This window comes from Haliotis rufescens, unplaced genomic scaffold (assembly GCF_023055435.1).
Source record: "Haliotis rufescens isolate VD_foot unplaced genomic scaffold, xgHalRufe1.0.p SCAF_1, whole genome shotgun sequence".
Taxonomy (NCBI): Eukaryota; Metazoa; Mollusca; class Gastropoda; order Lepetellida; family Haliotidae; genus Haliotis; species Haliotis rufescens.
Genome location: NW_025963779.1, coordinates 82,482,842 through 82,505,136, shown reverse-complemented (window position 1 = coordinate 82,505,136; position 22,295 = coordinate 82,482,842). Strand labels below are relative to the sequence as shown.

The 22,295-nt window shown below is 40.7% G+C and overlaps 1 protein-coding gene across 1 annotated transcript in view; it reads left to right on the top strand.

Annotated features, from left to right (window-relative positions):
• The window catches only part of LOC124136907 (ADP-ribosylation factor-like protein 15), a 28,971-nt gene extending 15,455 nt beyond the window's left edge, over positions 1-13,516 (top strand). The window contains exons 4-5 of the mRNA XM_046502950.2: positions 9,139-9,347; positions 11,473-13,516. Of these exons, the coding sequence (XP_046358906.1) occupies positions 9,139-9,347; positions 11,473-11,649 (386 nt within the window). The 3' untranslated portion in view covers positions 11,650-13,516. The remainder of the gene's footprint in view (positions 1-9,138; positions 9,348-11,472) is intronic.
• The last annotated feature ends 8,779 nt before the right edge of the window (positions 13,517-22,295 follow it).

Below are 22,295 nucleotides of genomic sequence, written 5' to 3'. Positions count from 1 at the left end.
GCAATTCCAGGTCAGAATAGATCCCAGTGCCCTTGCTTCTTACCTCTAGGGGATTCAGGGCAGATCCCAAGTGCCCTATAGCTATTTTGATCTTCTCATGGGGACTACTGGGCAGAATAGACCCAATGCTGGAATATTGCTGACTGTAGTGTAATAGTGTAATGATTAAATGACAAGTGAAACTTGAAGTTTCATTTCCAGCAAAGTCACAAGCATGATCATGAACTGTGTGCAATACATTAGACATACATCACTGACAGAAATAGTTGCATTGACTGATTAGATATCCTTGGTCATGGCATGATGAACAGGCAGCTGGAACACTGCTAACAGATGGGAGAGACCTCTCCAGATGACAGCTACCTCGTTACCAGGTATCTCCTGGTGAGATTGCAGTTGGCAAACATACAGCCAACATGTAGGGACAGGATGTTGTGTGAAATCCGTCATGCTTCATTGGCCATCATAAAGTATTCACACTGTTCATGCATCTCAGTCTTTTGAGGCCAAACAAATTACTGGTGTTTATGTTAACATGTTCTTATGAAATATAATCACAATGGGTCTGTAGAAAGGTATACAAAATGTTTTTATGTACACACAATGCCATTTATAAAGTGGTCAAATGTAACCATGCCGTGATATTGCTGGAATATTGCTAAAAGCAGCGTAAAACCATACTCACTCATTCACTTACTCAAATGTAACAAATGTTAGATTTTATTACTTTTGTGAGTTGAATCCCATCCGAGACCTCGAACCCACACTGCCAGAATGAGGTACCTAATCGCCATCACACAAAGTCAGCGATCTAACCCACACAGCCACCGAGGCTTCCACAGCGGTGAAAGTTCGACAAGTGGTAGTCTAGATCACTTACTTTGTGTCAGTACCCCATGCTTGTCATCAGCGCCACCTTGAATGTGGATCACCTGGTCACAATGGTTGGTCATGCAGTATGAAGACATGGGTGTAGATCCCAGTACCCCATGCTTGTCATCAGCGTTACCTTGAATGTGGATCACCTGGTCACAATGGTTGGTCATGCAGTATGAAGACATGGGTGTAGATCCCAGTACCCCATGCTTGTCATCAGCGTTACCTTGAATGTGGATCACCTGGTCACAATTGCTAGTCATGCAGAATGAAGACATGGATGTAGATCCCAGTACCCCATGCTTGTCGTCAGCGTTATCTTGAATATGGATCAGCTGGTCACAATGGCTAGTCATGCAGTATGAAGACATGGGTGTAGATCCCAGTACCCCATGCTTGTCGTCAGTGTTACCTTGAATGTGGATCAGCTGGTCACAATGGTTGATCATGCAGAATGAAGACATGGGTGTAGATCCCAGTACCCCATGCTTGTCGTCAGCGTTATCTTGAATATGGATCAGCTGTTCACAATGGCTAGTCATGCAGTATGAAGACATGGGTGTAGATCCCAGTACCCCATGCTTGTCGTCAGCGTTACCTTGAATGTGGATCAGCTGGTCACAATGGTTGGTCATGCAGTACGAAGACATGGGTGTAGATCCCAGTACCCCATGCTTGTCATCAGCCCCACCTTGAATGTGGATCAGCTGGTCACAATGGTTGGTCATACAGTATGAAGACATGGGTGTAGATCCCAGTACCCCATGCTTGTCATCAGCGCCACCTTGAATGTGGATCAGCTGGTCACAATGGTTGGTCATGCAGTATGAAGACATGGGTGTAGATCCCAGTAACCCATGCTTGTCATCAGCGTTACCTTGAATGTGGATCAGCTGGTCACAATGGTTGGTCATGCAGTATGAAGACATGGGTGTAGATCCCAGTACCCCATGCTTGTCGTCAGCGTTACCTTGAATGTGGATCAGCTGGTCACAATGGTTGGTCATGCAGTATGAAGACATGGGTGTAGATCCCAGTACCCCATGCTTGTCGTCAGCGTTACCTTGAATGTGGATCACCTGGTCACAATGGCTAGTCATGCAGTATGAAGACATGGGTGTAGATCCTAGTACCCCATGCTTGTCGTCAGCGTCACCTTGAATGTGGATCAGCTGGTCACAATGGTTGGTCATGCAGTATGAAGGAATTTCTGGGCTCGTTCACCGTGCCTCCAGTGTGAATTACAAGTTGTGTCTCCCTGCTATGTCCCTCCTACTGACCAATCAGATGCCACCTATCATATTACTTGCATTTTCTTCAAACAAGATGGCAGTGCCCAGTCAAGATGATCTGATCGATGATCAAGATCTATATTGTAATAAAACGGGTCTTACCACGCGAAGTGCATCAAATCACTTGAGCTTCTTAATAAAACACATGAAAAGATTTGGAAATATCTGTCGATGCCCAGTTGACAGTACACATCCTCTGCAAATCCTGCTTTCGACCGAAATCTGCACATTGAAATCCTTGTTTACAAACCGGATTTCGATTTTGCAACACAATTTTAATTGGACTATGCATAAACTCGTTAGTCAATCCAAAATATAACTCCCTTATCCCAGCTATGCTTCGGCAAGGGTTGAAACTGGAGTTTTACAGTCAGTTAGCTCCCTTACCTCGGGAGGATGTCATCTGTAGCGACCTTGAGACAATAAAATGAAGTGGGTTGTTGAGTAGTGAGGTGGGTGGGGATAAAAACTGATAATTTGTATAATATATTATATTCTGACAATCAGGTTATAGTCATTGGCTGACAGTTGAAATATAATTTATATAAAATTGATTTATGAAATGTAAGTGTGCCTATAGACTAACATCTAGTCTTTGAAATGAACATATCTTACAGAAATTAACAGTTGTTTAATTATCTCAATAAAAATATAATAAAAAAGGAGCCCAGGGGCTCTCTTCATTTTCAGATACAGCAATCTAGACTTGCCAAACATTATAGACTTGCAAAAGCTGTATTGGACATATTTGTTTCCGGGTCTGTACGGCAGACTAGTGTGCCTCTAAACATTAGCTTGAGGAATGAGTAATGTTTGTGTTGGATGAATTCAAGTAGTTAGTAGTGCGATTCTGAAGTGATGCCACAAGACAGCTGTAGGCTGGTAGGGGACAATCCCTACCGATGCTGAAGTGATGCCACAAGACAGCTGTAGGCTGGTCATGGGCAATCCCTACCAATGCGGAAACGCGGAAAATCGCGTTTTTTAAAACAGTAGTCCTCGGGAAAAATCATCTTCCTCTTAAAAATATAATCAAAGATTTCTAAAAAAACACTCCGAAAAATATGATCGAAAACCGGACAATCGTCGCGGATTGTATTGTTTTCGATCAGAGCTTTCAGCAGCATAGGTTTTCGGACATCATACGTTTTCTATCACGAATACTTGCACTATAACGTGGGGTGTGGCGTCACACAGATGGCTTGTTTTTAAGATAAAGTTGTCTTTTAGCCTGTAAGTGAATGAGATGTTTTACCGTTGTTCATGTGATTAGCAAGAAAACTGTGAATGTTTCTTCAGCTTCCAAAAACCCATAACATGGGGATATATGTTGTATAAATGTCGTATGTTTGCAATGGAGTTTTGTTTTTTTCAACAAAAGGTAAGTAAGTACAAGGTAAGTTTTTTTCAGTATGCTTCAACATGGGGAAAGGGTCAGACATTGCACGCTTGTATCAGTTGTCCTTGTGTCTGGGGGATGGGGGGTTGAAGTTTATGGCAGTATTGCTCCCAGACCTGGCGGGTAGCCAGGTGCGCGGAAGCTATGCCCGATTTTTTAAAAGTACTGATTTAACTTCGAAATTTTACTCCATCTGCCATCTTGTTTATTTGACTTATTGACTTTTGCCATTGACTTATTACATTTCTTGGTGTGAATGTTGTCCAAACTGCACGAAATTGCTTAAAATGCAATCAAATGTTTAAAAGATTTCAGACCCCCCTAGACTTTTCCTCTTTTTTCGGGAAAACCTGCTCACATCCCTGCTACTGATGCTGAAGTGATGCCACAAGACAGCTGTAGGCTGGTCGTGGGCAATCCCTACTTATGCTGAAGTGATGCCACAAGACAGCTGTAGGCTGGTCGTGGGCAATCCCTACTGATGCTGAAGTGATGCCACAAGACAGCTGTAGGCTGGTAGGGGACAATCCCTACCAATGCTGAAGTGATGCCACAAGACAGATGTAGGCTGGTCATGGGCAATCCCTACCGATGCTGAAGTGATGCCACAAGACAGCTGTAGGCTGGTTGTGGACAATCCCTACCGATGCTGAAGTGATGCCACAAGACAGCTGTAGGCTGGTCATGGGCAATCCCTACCGATGCTGAAGTGATGCCACAAGACAGCTGTAGGCGGGTCATGGGCAATCCCTACCGATGCTGAAGTGATGCTACAAGACAGCTGTAGGCTGGTCGCGGGCAATCCCTACTGATGCTGAAGTGATGCCACAAGACAGCTGTAGGCTGGTCATGGGCAATCCCTACTGATGCTGAAGTGATGCCACAAGACAGCTGTAGGCTGGTTGTGGGCAATCCCTACCAATGCTGAAGTGATGCCACAAGACAGCTGTAGGGTGGTCATGGGCAATCCCTACCGATGCTGAAGTGATGCCACAAGACAGCTGTAGGCTGGTCGTGGGCAATCCCTACCAATGCTGAAGTGATGCCACAAGACAGCTGTAGGCTGGTCATGGGCAATCCCTACCAATGCTGAAGTGATGCCACAAGACAGCTGCAATCAAATGTTTAAAAAATTTCAGACCCCCCTAGACTTTTCCTCTTTTTTCGGGAAAACCTGCTCACATCCCTGCTACTGATGCTGAAGTGATGCCACAAGACAGCTGTAGGCTGGTCGTGGGCAATCCCTACCGATGCTGAAGTGATGCCACAAGACAGCTGTAGGCTGGTAGGGGACAATCCCTACCGATGCTGAAGTGATGCCACAAGACAGATGTAGGCTGGTCATGGGCAATCCCTACCAATGCTGAAGTGATGCCACAAGACAGCTGTAGGCTGGTCGTGGGCAATCCCTACTGATGCTGAAGTGATGCCACAAGACAGCTGTAGGCTGGTCGTGGGCAATCCCTACCAATGCTGAAGTGATGCCACAAGGCAGCTGTAGGGTGGTCATGGGCAATCCCTACTGATGCTGAAGTGATGCCACAAGACAGCTGTAGGCTGGTCGTGGGCAATCCCTACCGATGCTGAAGTGATGCCACAAGACAGCTGTAGGCTGGTCGTGGGCAATCCCTACTGATGCTGAAGTGATGCCACAAGACAGCTGTAGGCTGGTCGTGGGCAATCCCTACCGATGCTGAAGTGATGCCACAAGACAGCTGTAGGCTGGTCGTGGGCAATCCCTACCGATGCTGAAGTGATGCCACAAGACAGCTGTAGGCTGGTCGTGGGCAATCCCTACCGATGCTGAAGTGATGCCACAAGACAGCTGTAGGCTGGTCGTGGGCAATCCCTACGGAGATGTCAGCATGCCCATGTTCTTACCTTGTTTGTGAGGTCCATCTGGTTGGATGATCATCAGCTGTCAACAGCTGTCACTTTTACAACCTGTTACATACCAGTAATTTACGATACAAATCTGAAACGCTGATTGTCCTAGATATGCTCGTTTGTTTATGGCTGCAGTATATGTACATACCCAATGTTCGTTGTCAGGGCTCTGCAGGTGGCCCAGTGGCTGGAGAAGCTACAGTTCCCATCCCTTAGGATGGCTGTAGGTTCAAATCCCAGATTGCCCTGATTACCGGTATGATTTAGCTTAGTCTGTCATCCAGTCCCTGAAACAAATATATCCAATACAGCCTATGCAAGTCAAATATTTGGTAAGTCTAGATTACTGCAGTATCAGGATGAAAATGAAGAAAGTCTCTGGGATCCTTTTTATTATATTTCATGATTGTAATTTAACAACTTTTTATTTTTTTAGAGTAAAATATATTCATTTCAGAGACTTGATGTCAGCTTAGATTTAGCTTGTCACAGGGATTGATCTAGACCTGCACAGAGGCCGATATTCGGCCCCCATGTCAGTGCAAATTCCCAACTTGGAACAACAGATTACCCAATTCTTGTAGTTATAGTTATAACTAATGATATGGCTTTGTAGTGGTGACCAATAAAGAGTATCTAATAGGCTTTATTAATACTGCAGTGTTCTGCCGAGGCAGCGCCCTGCACAATAATCGCAATATTTTATCGATTGACGCATGATATTTACTCTCACTGGGACAAGGGGCGCTTCCATGTAGATGGGTTTATTTTATATAATTATGGTTATTAGTCACTACCTGTCTCAAAAACAGTTTACATCACTCAGATAGCTGCTTCTATTATTGAATGTAAACATCGTGATTTTTGTTGCCTTATGTGTCTCAATTTACAAACACCTTTCATATGCTGAAGGTCACAAATCAGAATCAAGTATACAAATTTTTCAAATAAAGTTGTCATAGTTTTGATAATACCAAAGATGTTTCTGTTTCAAATGATCACAGAATCGCCGTCCACAAGTAATGTTAGCGATACACAGAATGTTTCACATGGCTCACCATGGTGTCAGAAAGGCAGAAAAACTTAGAAAGGTAGAAATTTTCAGTGAACATGATTTCTAACCACACGTGCTTGCAGCATAACTAAGAAAGAAATACTATGATTTGGCTGCTTTGTGTACCGGTAAGTCATGTGAAATCTAATTCAATAACAAGCATTCTAATTTAGCAATGAGTACCTTGAAGAGACATGCTAAGGGCAGTGATCACAAACAAAGTGTTGAGGCTTAATATATGACATCAGATGTTGCTGCTGCAATAGGTAATATCTGAGAGAGATGCCCTGTAAAAATTCTGTGTATCACTAACGTTACTTGTGGACGGCGATTCTGTATCCATAATCTGCATACCATAGGGATATAAGTTTCATATCAGAGTTTGGCCCCATAAGTTTTGAAAATGACTTATTTGATCTGAATAATAGATAAATCTCTGTCAGTTAAATAACATTGCTGGTGGGTTTCACCAAGTGGTAAACACACATAGCCTACATCACCACGTGGTAAACACACATAGCCTACATCATCAAGCTCCTCGATCCCAACCCACTCACACATCCGATTTCTTAACACTTGAACTATGTATTCAAGTCGTGTGTCAAGTGTTTAAAGCCACATGTATAACATCATGAGCACGGTTAAAGAACATTTATCCTGTCAAGGCATGACAGATTAACTATAGTAATACACTGATGGAATAAAATAAAGGATCGCATAGATGGTGCAGACATAAGATTTTAATACAACACTTGATCAAATGAAATCTACATGGCAAATAATGACTTAATCTCAATTCTTCAGTATGACGTGTGACCACCACGATCTCTCACAACAGCCTGACAACGTCTTGGCATACTCCGAATTAATGCCCGGATTGTAGCCCTTGGAACATTATGCCACTCTTGTCTGAAACAGTCAAACATCTCGTCCAGATTACAAGGTTGATTAATGCGATCTCACACCCGACAACCAAGAACGTCCCATAAATGTTCTATCGGGTTAACGTCTGGACTTTTAGTCGGCCATGGAAGCACAACGACCTGGTTCTGCCTAAAAGAATCGGCTGAAACACGAGCAGTATGTGGCCTTGCATTGCCCTGCTGAAACTCGAACAACCGCCCAACTCTGTTAGCGAACGGAAGCACCAGTTAGACGACCATCCATACGAATCAAATCTGTTCGGTTGTCGTAGGTGATTCCACCCCAGACCATCACTGATCCACTCCCGTATCTGTCATGCTGTTTGACAGTGCATGCTTGGTATCGTTCATTACGTCGTCTCCAAACACGTATCCGACCATCTGCATTGTCCATATTGAAACGAGACTCATCGCTGAACATGGTGTATATCCAACGACGCAGCTGTCTGGCTCCATACTGCCTTTCCCACTGTAACCTTCGCCGTTTGTGTTCTTGAGTCATCCTGATTCCTACCACGGGACGGCGACTTTGTAGACCCGCTGAACGCAGCCTGTTACGTACTGTGCGATCACTAAACCTTAGATGTGTGACAAATCTGAACTCGGCATTCACTTTTGGGGCAGGTTTAAAGCGATCCCTCAAACAAATCAGCTGAATCTGACGATCTTGACGAGCTGTAGGTTTCTTTGGTCGCCCACGCCCACGTCTCATGACAACATCGCCGATCTGCCTGTAGGGGTTCCACAGTCGTGAGAGGACACTGATGGACTTCTGAAAGTGTCTTGCAACTTCTCGCAGTGATTGGCCTAATCTCACCATCCCGATTGCCTACCATTTCTCCTTCAAACACATGTAATGTCTTGGCATGTTTCACGCAGTTGATGTCAATGAGATTTGTCTTACAGTAGAAGACTTTATACCCCATTGTGCCATGAAAAGCTACTGAAACACGTGCACTGCATGTCTTTCTATAGGTGATAGCGTTTTGGAGATGTTGACCATGTACTTCCGAAAAATGGTCTAAAAAAAATAACAACATTCGGACTCATTGACCAAACACACTATGCGATCCCTTATTTATTTCCATCAGTATATGTAAGAATTGGGGGTCCTTAACTTCTTTTGAGTAGTGTAAACAAACTAATATAACCTTGGAATACAAATTAATTATCTGAAGTAAAATGTAAGTTTAGAGAGTTAAATATCCAGATAATGTTTCCCGGTTTGTCAGTGCCATACCCCTGCTCGTGGGTTTCACCAAAGTGGTAAATGTCTAAGACCTGCGTCACTTGGGGATATCCTTCCACATTAAGCTGATATGCCATGATATGGCCGGAATTCTGTTCAAAGCTGCATTAAACCCAACTAACTCACTCACTCCATTCAACAGTAGAAAACAGCGTTTTTTTGCTCATTAATTAGCGTTTTCATCTCCTTTTAGCCCCGTGAAGATCCGGGTTAGAATAGGTCTTCAGCAAACCAAGCTTTTCGTAAGAGGCAACTAAGGGAATCAGGTAGTCTGGCTCGCTGACTAGGTTGATGCATGTCATCGTACCCCAATTGTGTAGATCACTGCCCATGTTGTTACTCACTGGATTGTCTGGTCCAGACTCATTTATTTACAGACTGCCGTCATATAGCTTGAATATTGCTGAGGCAGCGTTAAACCACAAGCAAACAAACAAACAAACATCTGCTTTTTACAGGGGGAGAGAATGTCCGTCCATACTGGGACCGCTACTTCGAAGGCAGCCAAGGTATGATCTACGTAGTGGACAGTGCAAGTACGGAGGAGGACTTCGCTACAGCCAAGTCCGAGCTGGGCAAGGCGTTGTCCAACCAGTTCCTGCGAGGGCTGCCGCTCCTTGTCCTGGCAAACCACCAGGACGTAGAAGGTGCCAAGTCCGAGGCTGAGGTATGAAGGGAGAGAACTCTTTAAATTGGAACCCTGTTGAGCATCTGGTCCATGCCAAACTTGTGTGAAATAACAATGTTTTTGGTCTGAAAAAACATGTATTGGGCGTCAGATAGATGAATCAATGAAAAATTAATAAAAGTGGATCTCAAGCAAGAATTGATTTTTCTTTAATTTGTGCAAGCTTGAATCAACTTATTTTTTCTGTATGAAAAAGTGTTTCTCAGTTGTATTTTATAATAACTATGTTTAATAACATGTTTATTTCATTATTTAAAAACAAAGTTCTGCTGATTGACATATCTTAGACATATTAGTAGTTTTTACTGTTGACAGGATAAATTTGAATTTTCTTTTCATGTCTGGAATATTTATAAATATACTTGGAGAATTTGTATATACAACCATCTACACCTTGAAACTGGAATAAATCAAGAGAAACAGATTAAGTTACATTCTGACTATAGTTAGTAATTGGTCAGTGGTTAACCGAATATTTCATAAGTCGATTATGAAATGACAACTTATTCCCAGTTCTCATATTTCACTAGCCAGAGAGGAAATATAGTAGCTATGGGCTACTGGGCAGGCCCTTTACTTTGCACTTCTACCCATGAAGATCCAAGGTAGAATAGGTCATCAGCAAATCATGCTTGTCATAAAAGGTGACTATGCTTGTCGCAAGAGGCGACTAACAGGATCGGGTGGTCAGGCGCGCTGACTTGGTTGATGCATGTCATCGTATCCCACTTGCGTGGATCGATGCTCACAATGACAATCACTGGATTGTCTGGTCCAGACATGATTACTTACAGACCGCCGCCCTATAGCGGGAATATTTCTGAGTGCGGCGTTAAACGACAAACAAACAATCTTTGCCCTTCCATTATAGGTTTCAGTCCAAGATCCTCAGTTTGTCAGTACCATACCAATGCTCATGGGTTTCACCAGTGTGTTAAATATGTGCTTAAATGTGCATTATAGGGCTTTCCACACATTAACATGCGGCTTTGAACCCAACACACTTGTTAACTGAAACACCATTCACTCACTCACAAACTATTTACCGTTGTTTTACCACTTGTGTGTGTCTTGTAGACTGCTCAATTCACAGAAACACCATTCATTCACTCACAAACTATTTACCGTTGTTTTACCACTTGTGCCTGTCTTGTAGACTGCTCAGTTCACAGAAACACCATTCACTCACTCACAAACTATTTACCGTTGTTTTACCACTTGTGTGTGTCTTGTAGATTGCTCAGTTCACAGAAACACCATTCACTCACTCACAAACTATTTACCGTTGTTTTACCACTTGTGCCTGTCTTGTAGATTGCTCGGTTCACAGAAACACCATTCATTCACTCACAAACTATTTACCGTTGTTTTACCACTTGTGCCTGTCTTGTAGATTGCTCTGTTCACAGAAACACCATTCACTCACTCACAAACTATTTACCGTTGTTTTACCACTTGTGCCTGTCTTGTAGATTGCTCAGTTCACAGAAACACCATTCACTCACTCACAAACTATTTACCGTTGATTTACCACTTGTGTTTGTCTTGTAGATTGCTCAGTTCACAGAAACACCATTCACTCACTCGAAAACTATTTACCGTTGTTTTACCACTTGTGCCTGTCTTGTAGACTGTTCAGTTCACAGAAACACCATTCACTCACTCACAAACTATTTACCGTTGTTTTACCACTTGTGCCTGTCTTGTAGATTGCTCGGTTCACAGAAACACCATTCACTCACTCACAAACTATTTACCGTTGTTTTACCACTTGTGTGTGTCTTGTAGACTGCTCAGTTCACAGAAACACCATTCACTCACTCACAAACTAATTACTGCTGTTTTACCACTTGTGTGTGTCTTGTAGATTGCACAGTTCACAGAAACACCATTCACTCACTCACAAACTATTTACCGTTGTTTTACCACTTGTGGCTGTCTTGTAGACTGCTCAGTTCACAGAAACACCATTCACTCACTCACAAACTAATTACTGTTGTTTTAACACTTGTGTGTGTCTTGTAGATTGCACAGTTCACAGAAACACCATTCACTCACTCACAAACTATTTACCGTTGTTTTACCACTTGTGCCTGTCTTGTAGATTGCTCGGTTCCTGGAGCTGTCGGCGGAGACGGGCAAGAGGCAGTGGATGATCCAGGCCTGCTCAGTGGTCAACAAGCTTCAGGTGGAAGCAGGATTTGCTAATTTAAGGAAAGTCCTTCTTGGAGGAAAAGTAACTGCAGCAGAAAATTGTGCTTCAGAGACGAACCGAATTTAGTCGTGAGACACTCGCCATGGTAACCATCGCTAGACAAGGTTCACCCACTGACATGTGACCTGTCCCTTCTATGCAAATAAGAACCTTGTGTCATGACAAGGTCCTAAACGTTTGTCTCCTGAAATATTGTAGAAGAAATGAGACACTGGAAGATTCTTTGAGAGATTATGACGTCCCTTTGCTTTGTGTCCTGAGTACTTTTAAGGCATGCATTTTTTCAAATGATTATTGAGTTAATGTATTTCTTAGTTTTTTTACTACATTTGAACTTGAATCACTTGTTCTTTATAAAAAGTTCAAACGAATCTCAACTTGCTTTTCTTGTAAATCAGATTAAATCATATGCATGTGTTTTCTCGAATATAAAGATTGATTTCTTAATTGTTTGTGATAACCAAGTATCAGTTAATATCATCATTTCCAAAATGGACCCTATAACTGTTTAACTGGAAAGCGACTTTGCAACCCAGTTTCAAACATATAACATTGCATTCACGTCTGTGGATGAAGGTCACACTGGTGAGAATGTTGATATCAACTCATTTTTTAAACTCAGATAACCTTTTATGGAAACACAGTGTGAGAAAATCAATTCACCCATATTATTTCCTGTTTGCATAATAACACATGTATCACCTGTCACTACCCTTGCTCCTGTGTACGAGGGGCTTCTCAAACTGGTTGACTGAATTTGACCTCCGCAATAATGTCTTGTTTTATCAATATCGATCTCACCACACATTTTAGGAACTTTATACCTACCGGTATAACACTTCCAATATTCCCTCCAGAAATACTGGTAGAGCCTGGCTGGCATTATAATCAAGGTCACAGAGATCACCAGTAGTCAGAATATAAAATTTATTAACCTTAGAAATGATTCTGTAAGTTGCAAGTCCTGCTAAATAAGTGAAGCATTTCTTGCATATTCCATATTTAATGAGATATTGTAAAAATAAAAAATCAGATTTGTTGATTTACAACTTTTGTTGCATATGATCTTTCTGCTTCTGTGTTTTCATAAGATGCCAAGACATTACCTGTTCGATGTTGTCAATACTAAACAAAACCTTTATGATTTAGCACCAGTTTTCAAGACTTGAACAGTGACTTCTTCACTTGCTATAGGACAGCCGATAGGACACCTTGAGCTAGTCATTACACTGTGTAGTAATCATATTTCATTACGTGATGTTTTCTACCATTGTCAACATTGTAGTTTTCTTTGTTTAATTTTGGTGATTTCCCCCAAAACAAGTCCTCAAAAATGTGAATGGCATCATTGTAGAATCATTTTTTTGGCATAAGACATGTTACAGTATTCATGTTTCACATCTCATGAATTTATTTGTTAATAATCAAAAGAAACAAACGATGTAAATAGATTAAAAAAATATATATTTATTTTTGCTATCTAGCTACATTAAATGTGCCAAATGTACTTGTCAGTATAACATGTGATATGTTGGAAATATTGCCATTATAAGTGTGTTGGTTTAGGATGATGTATTGTGAACTTTATAGTCACTATCACGATTATGTGCAGCCCTGGTGTGATATTACACAGGTATGAGAAACTATGGCAAGCTAATTCTTAGTTTTATCTGATTAAAGTTGAAACTTCCGTCAGATAATAGTACCTGGGACAATCACTGAAGAATGTAGAGTGACCAGAGTGACTCTCAAACTAACAGTGGCTGCCGATTTGTCTCTGTAATTCATTGTAACTACCTGAGACTATTGACGTACATCTTCTCGAGGCAAGAGAGTTCACTGACTTTAAAAGTCCAGTTTTCACCCTTGCCGAACTAGGTTGGAATTCCTGGGCTCAAACGTAGTGCCACCAGTGGCTATTACGAGTTAAGTCTCTTTTAAGCCTCTCCTATGGACCAATGCGATTCCACCTCTCGTATCACTTGCATTTGCTTCAAACAAAATGGCGGCGCCCAGTCAAGACGATCTGATCGATAATCAAGATCTATATTGTGATTAAACGGGTGTTACATCGCGAAGTGCATCAAATCATGTTAGCACTTTGATTAAAAACATGAAAAGATTTGGAAAATATATTGAAAAGATATTGCAAATCCTGCAATCAACCGAAATCTGCACGACAGTTTATGAACCGGAATTTGATTTTGTTGCACGATTTTGATTGGACTCGTTAGCCCAGCCAAAATGTAACTCCATAATACCAGCCAAGTTCGGCAAGGGTGGAAACTGGACTTTTATAGTCAGTTAACGCTCTTTTTTCTGGAAGATGATTGACATACTAAACAGCTACAATGAATTTGATAAGAAGGCCAGACCCTTTTTTAAGAATAAACAACCTTTATTTGTATGTTAAGCCCGTGCAAGTAGTCCATTACCGGTTGGCATGTTCAAAATGATGTTACAATATTTTCATGTTAATAAGTTTATGTTTTATTTTGGTTATCTTTTAGACACTATTTTGCCTACATTATTCTGCCCGAGAAAGTTCGTGAAATGGAAAGTAAAACTGGTCTGGTCTAATTTAATAAAATACTTTCATTCTTTGGTGCACTGAATTGGTACATTGGTACAGTGGTGTTCCTTTTACTGTGAAAAAACAAATAGTGATGCTTGATTCCCTTTGTTGCTATCTTTGCCATTGCCATTATGAACTTGCGTCAGCTAATATGAATTTATTTGATCTTCTTTGAAAGTATTTTTTGACAAGAGATGCATATTTTCTATATACCGATCACTGGTGACAGTTTCAGTGGAAGGAAGATATTTTCACAATATTTGTACGTGAGTATTACACAAACAGCACACCCTGCACCAGCACCCTTCAGGAAGAGATAGCTGCAGCCATCACAGCCAGAGTTGTACAATAGGACTTGGGCCACTCTAGTCACAAGGAGGGGGCCGGGTGGTCCAGTCGTCTAAGGTGACGCAATTCGCTGTGCAGAGTTGCGTCCCTTGGACACGCCAGAAACCTGTGAATAGGGTTCAATTCCCAGTTGGCCCCTATTATGGTTCAAGGTGTGTCAGCACCATATCCATGCTCGTGGGTTTCGCCAAAGTGATAAACGTCTGAATCCTGCATTACTTCGGCTTTTCTCCCACATCAAGCTGGCATGCCGTGATATAACTGGAATACTGTTAAAAGCTGTGTTAAACCGAACTCACTCACTAGTCACAAGGCAGGATACATAGTAATTTCAACTGATGGCTGGCACATGTATCTACTGTCATGCTTGAAGAATATATTCTCATATTCACTGTATCTCAGCTGTATGTTCAAGTAATGGCATGTGGACCTTTGTGGAATTTTGAAATTCATGTATTGCCTATTATTTGTTTAGTTGGTCTAAAAACCTTTTGGCCTTAAATTCAATGTAGGTGGTTAAATAAAATAAAAAATAACGATGTCAACTTTTAGATTAGTTTTGCCTTTAATGAATGAAACACCAACTTGTAGGTCACACAATCATGGAAGTAAGATTTTGAAATGATACCTAAAGATAATGTTTTTTTGTTGTTAGATTAAAGATTTTTATACATATTATTCGACATTTCTTTTGAACAGCTGTGATCAACTGTCAAGTTTTCGGGGGTTTTCAACTAAAAATGTAAAACAGTCGGACAAAACATTTTTTGTCAAAGGCGATTTTTTTTTTTTTTCTATTTTCAGTTGTGTTTTTGGTCAGTCGGCCTCGTAAACCAACTATACAAAATATAAGGCTTAATGGAGTCACAACACTAGGTGTTTGTCCAGATCATATTGTTCTAACATTGGTCACAGGTGCATGTGCCTGTGTTCCCCCAGTACGTGAGTGTTGATAGTCCTTGTCTGAAAGGACAAGCCAACAGTGTCACTGTTTTACACATATGTGGTATCATTGATATCAGTCTGTTGGTGCCAACTTGTTCGTGCATGAACAAAGTATTCTTTAACTTCTTTTGAGTAGTATATGACATGTCAGCGAACCCAATCGCACATTGTTGAAGCATGCTGTTGCTTAAAAGTGATGTTCACTTTATGGTCTGAAAAAAGTTTCCTTGTATTTCAAAATACTGTTTGTTTGTTGTTTCAAAATGCTGACTCTTATAAATTATTTATAAATGAACAGGAAACAGATTATGGTATGAAGGTACACAGTTGTGTGTATTTGGTTAGAGATGAGTCAATTATCATATCTGACTGAATGATGAGATCTGATTGTTTCACGTATTTATCCCTCCTGGGACGGAAATAAATTTCTGAGCAAGAGAAAAAATCCCTTATACCCAGCCACGAGCAAGTCAGACTGCACTAGGATTTCTGAGAGGAGGAATAAATCTCTTATACCCCTCTTCCAAGCAAAAAGTTGCACTCTTTTTCAATGTCAAGTCAAGAGTCAATGAAAGTCACGTGACATAGCACCAGTTAACATCAGCTCAATCGAACAGCTGTTTTCTGTCATTTTTCAATTTGTTTTAATTCTTTTACAGTGGCTGATTAAAACATGTCAGTAAGATATATTCTTGTAGCAGTATCACTCGGGCTACATGTGTTTTTTTGCGTCCCACATTAAGTTAGAGATGACACAATCAATTGTTATGGCCTTATAGTAAGTATTTTGAATGGAATATAAAAATGAGTGTGTGCATCATTTTTTTTATAGAACTTGGATTTGTCATTCCACTGTGAACTAGTCACAGAATCTTTCTGTCCTGAGCCTCAGTTTACACTAAGCATTCCTTATACCTGAAGATATGTGGATATATTTTTACTATAGATTCTTGTGTTGAAGACTAGACCTGTTTCCTTGTTATCCTGATGTCTGGTTATACATCGTAGATATTGTTGAACCCACTTACTAATACTGTCTGTCATATAACATGTAGCTCAATTGCCTTTTTCCATATATTGTTTCCTTGAACGCTTGAGATACATGGCTGAAGCAGATTGTTGACTGAAATTGGTGTGGAAACACCAGGACTATCAATTTCAGGACCTGTTTTCTACTGAGATAATACTGTATCTATCTGTCTGTGTATATATAGTGTATCGCAACATCGGGAGCCTTTCTTGAGCAGGCACAGAGTGTGTGTGTGTGTGGTGTGTGGTGGGGGGTTGGGGGTGGGGTTAGGACCTGCCTTCTCAAAGTGACTGGACCGTTACTGTGCTACTATTGTTTATATTTGTGTGTATGAGTGTATCGCAGCATCGGTAGGCTTTGCACAATGTTGGGTAGCCTTATGGTTATAGTGTTCGCTCATATCACTAAGGTCCAGGTTCAATGTCCACACTGGCATAATGTATGAAGGGGGCACGGGTGGCCCAGTCGTCTAAGGCGCCGCGATTCGCTGTGCAGAGTTGCGTCCCTTGGACATGCCAGAAACCTATGATTGTGGGTTCGAATCCCGGTTCGCCCTGATTATGTTTCTAGGTTTGTCAGCACCATACCCGTGCTCGTGGGTTTCACCGAAGTGGTAAACGTCTGAGACCTGCATCACTTCGGGCTTTCCTCCCACATTAAGCTGACACGCCGAGATATAACTGGAATACTGTTAAAAGCGGCGTTAAACCCAACTCACTCACTCACTCACTATTGTTTGAAGCCATTTCAGGTGTCATCTGCTGTGATATTGCTGGAAAATTACTAAAAGAGTTATCAATCCAAACTCACTCACAGTTAGATGGCAGGTGCCCCGTCTTGTGCCACTATCAGTAGTCGAGAACAACATGCTATATACGACATAGGGCAAGGGGTCCAGTGATCATGTCACTATCAGCAGACATGGCTTGGTTGGTTGGTTGGTTAGTTGGTTTGTTGTTTAACGCCGCACTCAGCAATATTCCAGCTATATGACGGCGGTCTGTAAATAATCAAGTCTGGACCTGACAATCCAGTGATTAATATCATGAGCATTGATCCACCCAATTGGGATCAATGACATGCATCAACCAAGTCAGCGAGCCTGACCACCCGATCCCGTTAGTCGCCTTTTACGACAAGCATAGTCACCTTTTACAGCAAGCATGGGTTGCTGAAGACCTATTCTACCCCGGAGTCTTCACAGACATGGCTGTACACGTGCACTATGACATGACCACCAGTGCTACACATACAAGACATGACGACAGACAGACATACATACACGCAGATAGACAGACATGTTTATTCAGTATTTCGGCCTTGTGGCCCGGAGTACAATTGAATGTACAAAATATAGTTGTTGTCACATGACGGACAGGACATTTGCTAAATTAACGCTTAGAAATCTTTTTGAAAATGTGTTTAGTAAAGATAGCTACTGACTTAATAGTATTTACATCATGTAGGTTGAGTAAATTGTACGTTACATATGTATTTTCAAAATTTTCTTTGGGAAGCAAAGGCATCGAAGATATACAGGACAAGAAACTTGTCTTCAATAGACCCAGGTTTACAATGTGTGCATATAGTACTTGTATAGTCTGTGTAGACATAGACTTGACGACACCTGTATTCTGACCATAGGAATAAGTGGGAGAGTCCAACTACCGGTACTTGCATGCGGTAGCGTGGCACTGTCACCTCTAAGTGTATTGTGCATGCATCTACGAGCTGCGTATTTTGTGCACATGACCTGCAAAAGCAAACTTTCAAAAGTATTAGCAACTGCAGCATGCATGGTGCCTGCTGTTCATAACTACATCTCTACGTGTCATCACATGGGTCTACCAGTCGAAAATTACCAGAAGTAACATCTTTAGTTTCTTATAGGGATTTAACCGAATTTAAATTGACACTTTTTAAGAAAGTTTAATGGTACTGCTAAATGTTGTCCTGTGTAAGCTTGTAGTTTTGTATGTTAATTGAAGTGAGAGTCATCATTTCTGGTTAATGAGTTGTAGAGATTCTTCTCAGTTTAAATATGGGGAGAGAGAGATGGTTGTCAGTGAACAATACGAACTACTCTGTGAAGTAAAAAACATTGGCAATAACAAAAACTCAGATCATGACATTAAATGTGTGGTACTTTTAGAGTCACAATTATTTGTTTTGTACATAAAAGCAAAAAAGAAAACAGAAAGCTCTATCCCTGTTTTTGATACATTGTTCTTGATTGCTTGTCACCACACAAACATGATTAGAATTGTATTTCAATGTTATTAAAATTATTTATAGGGAGTTTATTTTATAGTTTCTAAACAGGCTATTTATTTTGAAACCACAGAATTTTCCTGACAATATCGTATGTGCAGTTCTGTTTAAAGATTAATGCTTTGTAGGATTGTTGTTTTCTGTGGGGAGAGAGTGTGTTTGAGAGGACAAATGACAGAAGTCTTTGATAAACGTAGAATGGCTTGTACTTGTTTGTGTCCAACAAGTCATTGATGGTTTCATTTCCCTGAAAAAGCATGTACATTTCACAATGTATTTTATAATAATTAATAATCTATACCACTTGAACTTGGCCCTGCAGCATACCACTGCGAGCGATTATAAAGTACCGATACAGTGCCTATGCTTCACAAAACTGGGTTTGTACTCCATGGTCAGGTAGCCACCACACAGCTTCAATCTGCACTATTAAATATAAGAGATATCTGGCTTCAGATCAACAAGGGGCAGAGGGGTAGTCCAGTGGTTAAAGCATTTGTTCGTCATGCCGAAGACCTGGGTTCGATTCCCCATATGGGTACAATGTGTGAAGCCAATTTCTGGTGTCCCTCGCCATGATATTGCTGGTATATTGCTAAAAGTGGCATAAAACCCTACAAACTCACCCACTCACTCACTCACTCACCTACTCACTCACTCAGGTCAACGAACAAAACATGATGAGCATCATTCACAGTCATGATCATATAGAGAGCTATATCAACTTTTGTATACACATGTAGAGTCAGTTTTTGTACATTTTCTATATCTTGTATTTTTGAGAACATTCGAATACTTTTAGTCATATTTTCTTCACCCTTGCAATGTTCACAGTCAGATTTCCCGCTACTGGCTAGTCAACCAGGACATTCCCTTCAGCAGTTACATCACCATTACAGAGGTGTGAGTCTTACATTTCTCAGTATTTGTGAAAAGTGCTTTTTTATACAAGGAATTTGTTACAACGTTGAAGTGTTGTCCATTCAAGTGCTACTGTTGTTTTATATGTGTGTGTGTTCATTGTGGAAAATGTATAGATCAAACTGTGGTATATGTTAAATGAGGAGGAGGATCAATGTCATCAGTTGCCATGGTTATTACAATAAAAGGTAACTATTGATTCAAATTTCATTTTAGAATTATTTATTGCATACTAAATTCAACATCTATCGTCATGATATACATGATATAAGACAGCAATTGTAAAATATGATTATGAGCTGGGACATGCAGATTTGTATGGTATGAAATATGATTAAGGATATACATGGATGAGAACGGATATTTTCCTTTTCAGCTGCAATGTCTTTTCAATGGGACTTGGTCCATAATTTGGGGGTGTTTAAAGGGGGTTCATCAGAATATAAGAAATTCATGTTCACTAAAATTCGCTTAAATTCGCGGATCGGCGGAAGATTCTCATCCCTGGATATATGTCATTTGCCAATCTCCTATTAACCTTTCAGGATATTTCTTGGCACTAGTGGCACAGTCAGTTTGCTGCATCCAATGGTCGTGGGTATAAAGCCAACATTCACCCAGATTGTTTCCAAGCTTGTCGGCACATTACTATTTTGCTCATGGGTTTCATCAGAGTGGTAAACGTCAAAAACTTCAGGTTTTCCTACCGTGTCAAGTTGACAGCCCATGACATGCCTGTATTCAGAGACCAAGTACCGATATATGGTATTTGGTCTCTGCTAATACATGTATACTGTTCAACTCAATTCACTCATGCCTTCGAGATGTGTCTTCATCAAGCACCCTTGGACTGGACACATATGCTAGATATAGTTGACTCTCATACTATATATAACATACTATCTACTTTCCAGTTTGGAGGGGCACGGATGGCCCAGTCGTCTAAGGCGCCGCGATTCGCTGTGCAGAGATGCGTCCCTTGGGCACGCCAGAAACCTATGATTGTGGGTTGGAATCCCGGTTCCCCCCACGATTATGTTTCTAGGTTTTTCAGCACCATACCCGTGCTTGTGGGTTTCACCGAAGTGGTAAACTTCTGAGACCTGCATCACTTCGTGCTTTCCTCCCACATTAAGCTGACACGCCGCAATATAACTGTAATACTGTTAAAAGTGGCGTTAAACCCAACTCACTCACTCACTCACTCACTCACTCACTCACTCCAGTTTGGGGATTCCAAGCTTTTCAATCAACTTGTCTATCAACTTGTCATAAAGACACAGCCATGTTTAATAACTGCTCATGCTAATCTGCTCATGCTAAACATCTGATCAGTGGCACCTGAATATTGTCTACAGCAGTCAGCAATTACTGGCAGCAATGGTTTGTCTTGAAATGTTCATCACTTGCAGCCAATGAGTAGCAAAGATTAGCTTACACAACAATATCCTATCTAGACAAATGATGAAATTGTATATGTAAAGTGTGGTTGCTATATAGCCTGAATATTGTAACTTTTAATTTTGTCTCACTCTGTGAACTGTGAACCGGCATCCCCTAAAATGTACTGGTATTTAGTTTACCAAACTTTCTGCTTAATTGATTCAAGTTAAAAGAACAAATTATAAAGAAAAGAGTCTACTTAGTGAAAATATAGTGTATGTTCAATTTACCACATAATTATCTTATGAATGTCCTCTTTAAAATCTTTCCAGTGGGGGTTAGAATGCTTCACTAGAGTTATGTCCCTTTAACTGACCTCTTGACATGGGAGGGAGACTATGGAATGCTCGAGGGATGCAGTGTGTGCCAAATCTACAGTGTCATTTGTCAGACATGTAATGGATAATAATATTTTGTAAAACTGATATTGACCTGTATTATTTTCTTTCTTTATCAATAAGCCTGCTTTTGATTTTGCAAAATTAGAAGAAAATATTTTTTAAATTTTTTCAATATAATGTTGTTTGCACTACTTTATGTCAACCTTAAGAACTATTTTATTTCCTTATTATCTCATTACCTCCTGCAAATTGGCCACAATATCTGTAAAACAAGAAGAACATGGTCAGACCTTTAGTAAAAGTGATATCACACATCCAGGTCATTACTTGAACGTTCCTTTTCACAGCCATTATTTATTTATCATCCCTGAGTTTTGCATGATAACCTTAAACACAATACATTCCCTTCTTTCAGCTCCAGTAATAAATTAATATTTAGAAGAACAGTTTTTCACCTTATTTTTATGTCCTTGATAGTATGACTTATTGTTGTCTTTACTTATAATTGTCTGTATTTGTTTACATATATTTATGAAGTTTCATGACATATATTGCTATTCCTGTCTTAATAATGAATAAACTTGTTCTTGTTAACTTGTGTTAGTAGTTTTTAAAACATCTTCATATTTGCCACTGAATTCACATAGAATTCATCCTCTCTACTCAAAACGGTAGGTTCAGAGTTGCGTCCCTTGGTTTCGCTTGTCATGGGTTTTAATACCAGATTCCCCCTTTGTCTGCCCAGAGAACATATACGGATATGCCAGAACCACACCCTTGCTCTGGGATGTCACCAAAGGGGTACACATCTACAACATGCGACTTGGGGCATTCCTGA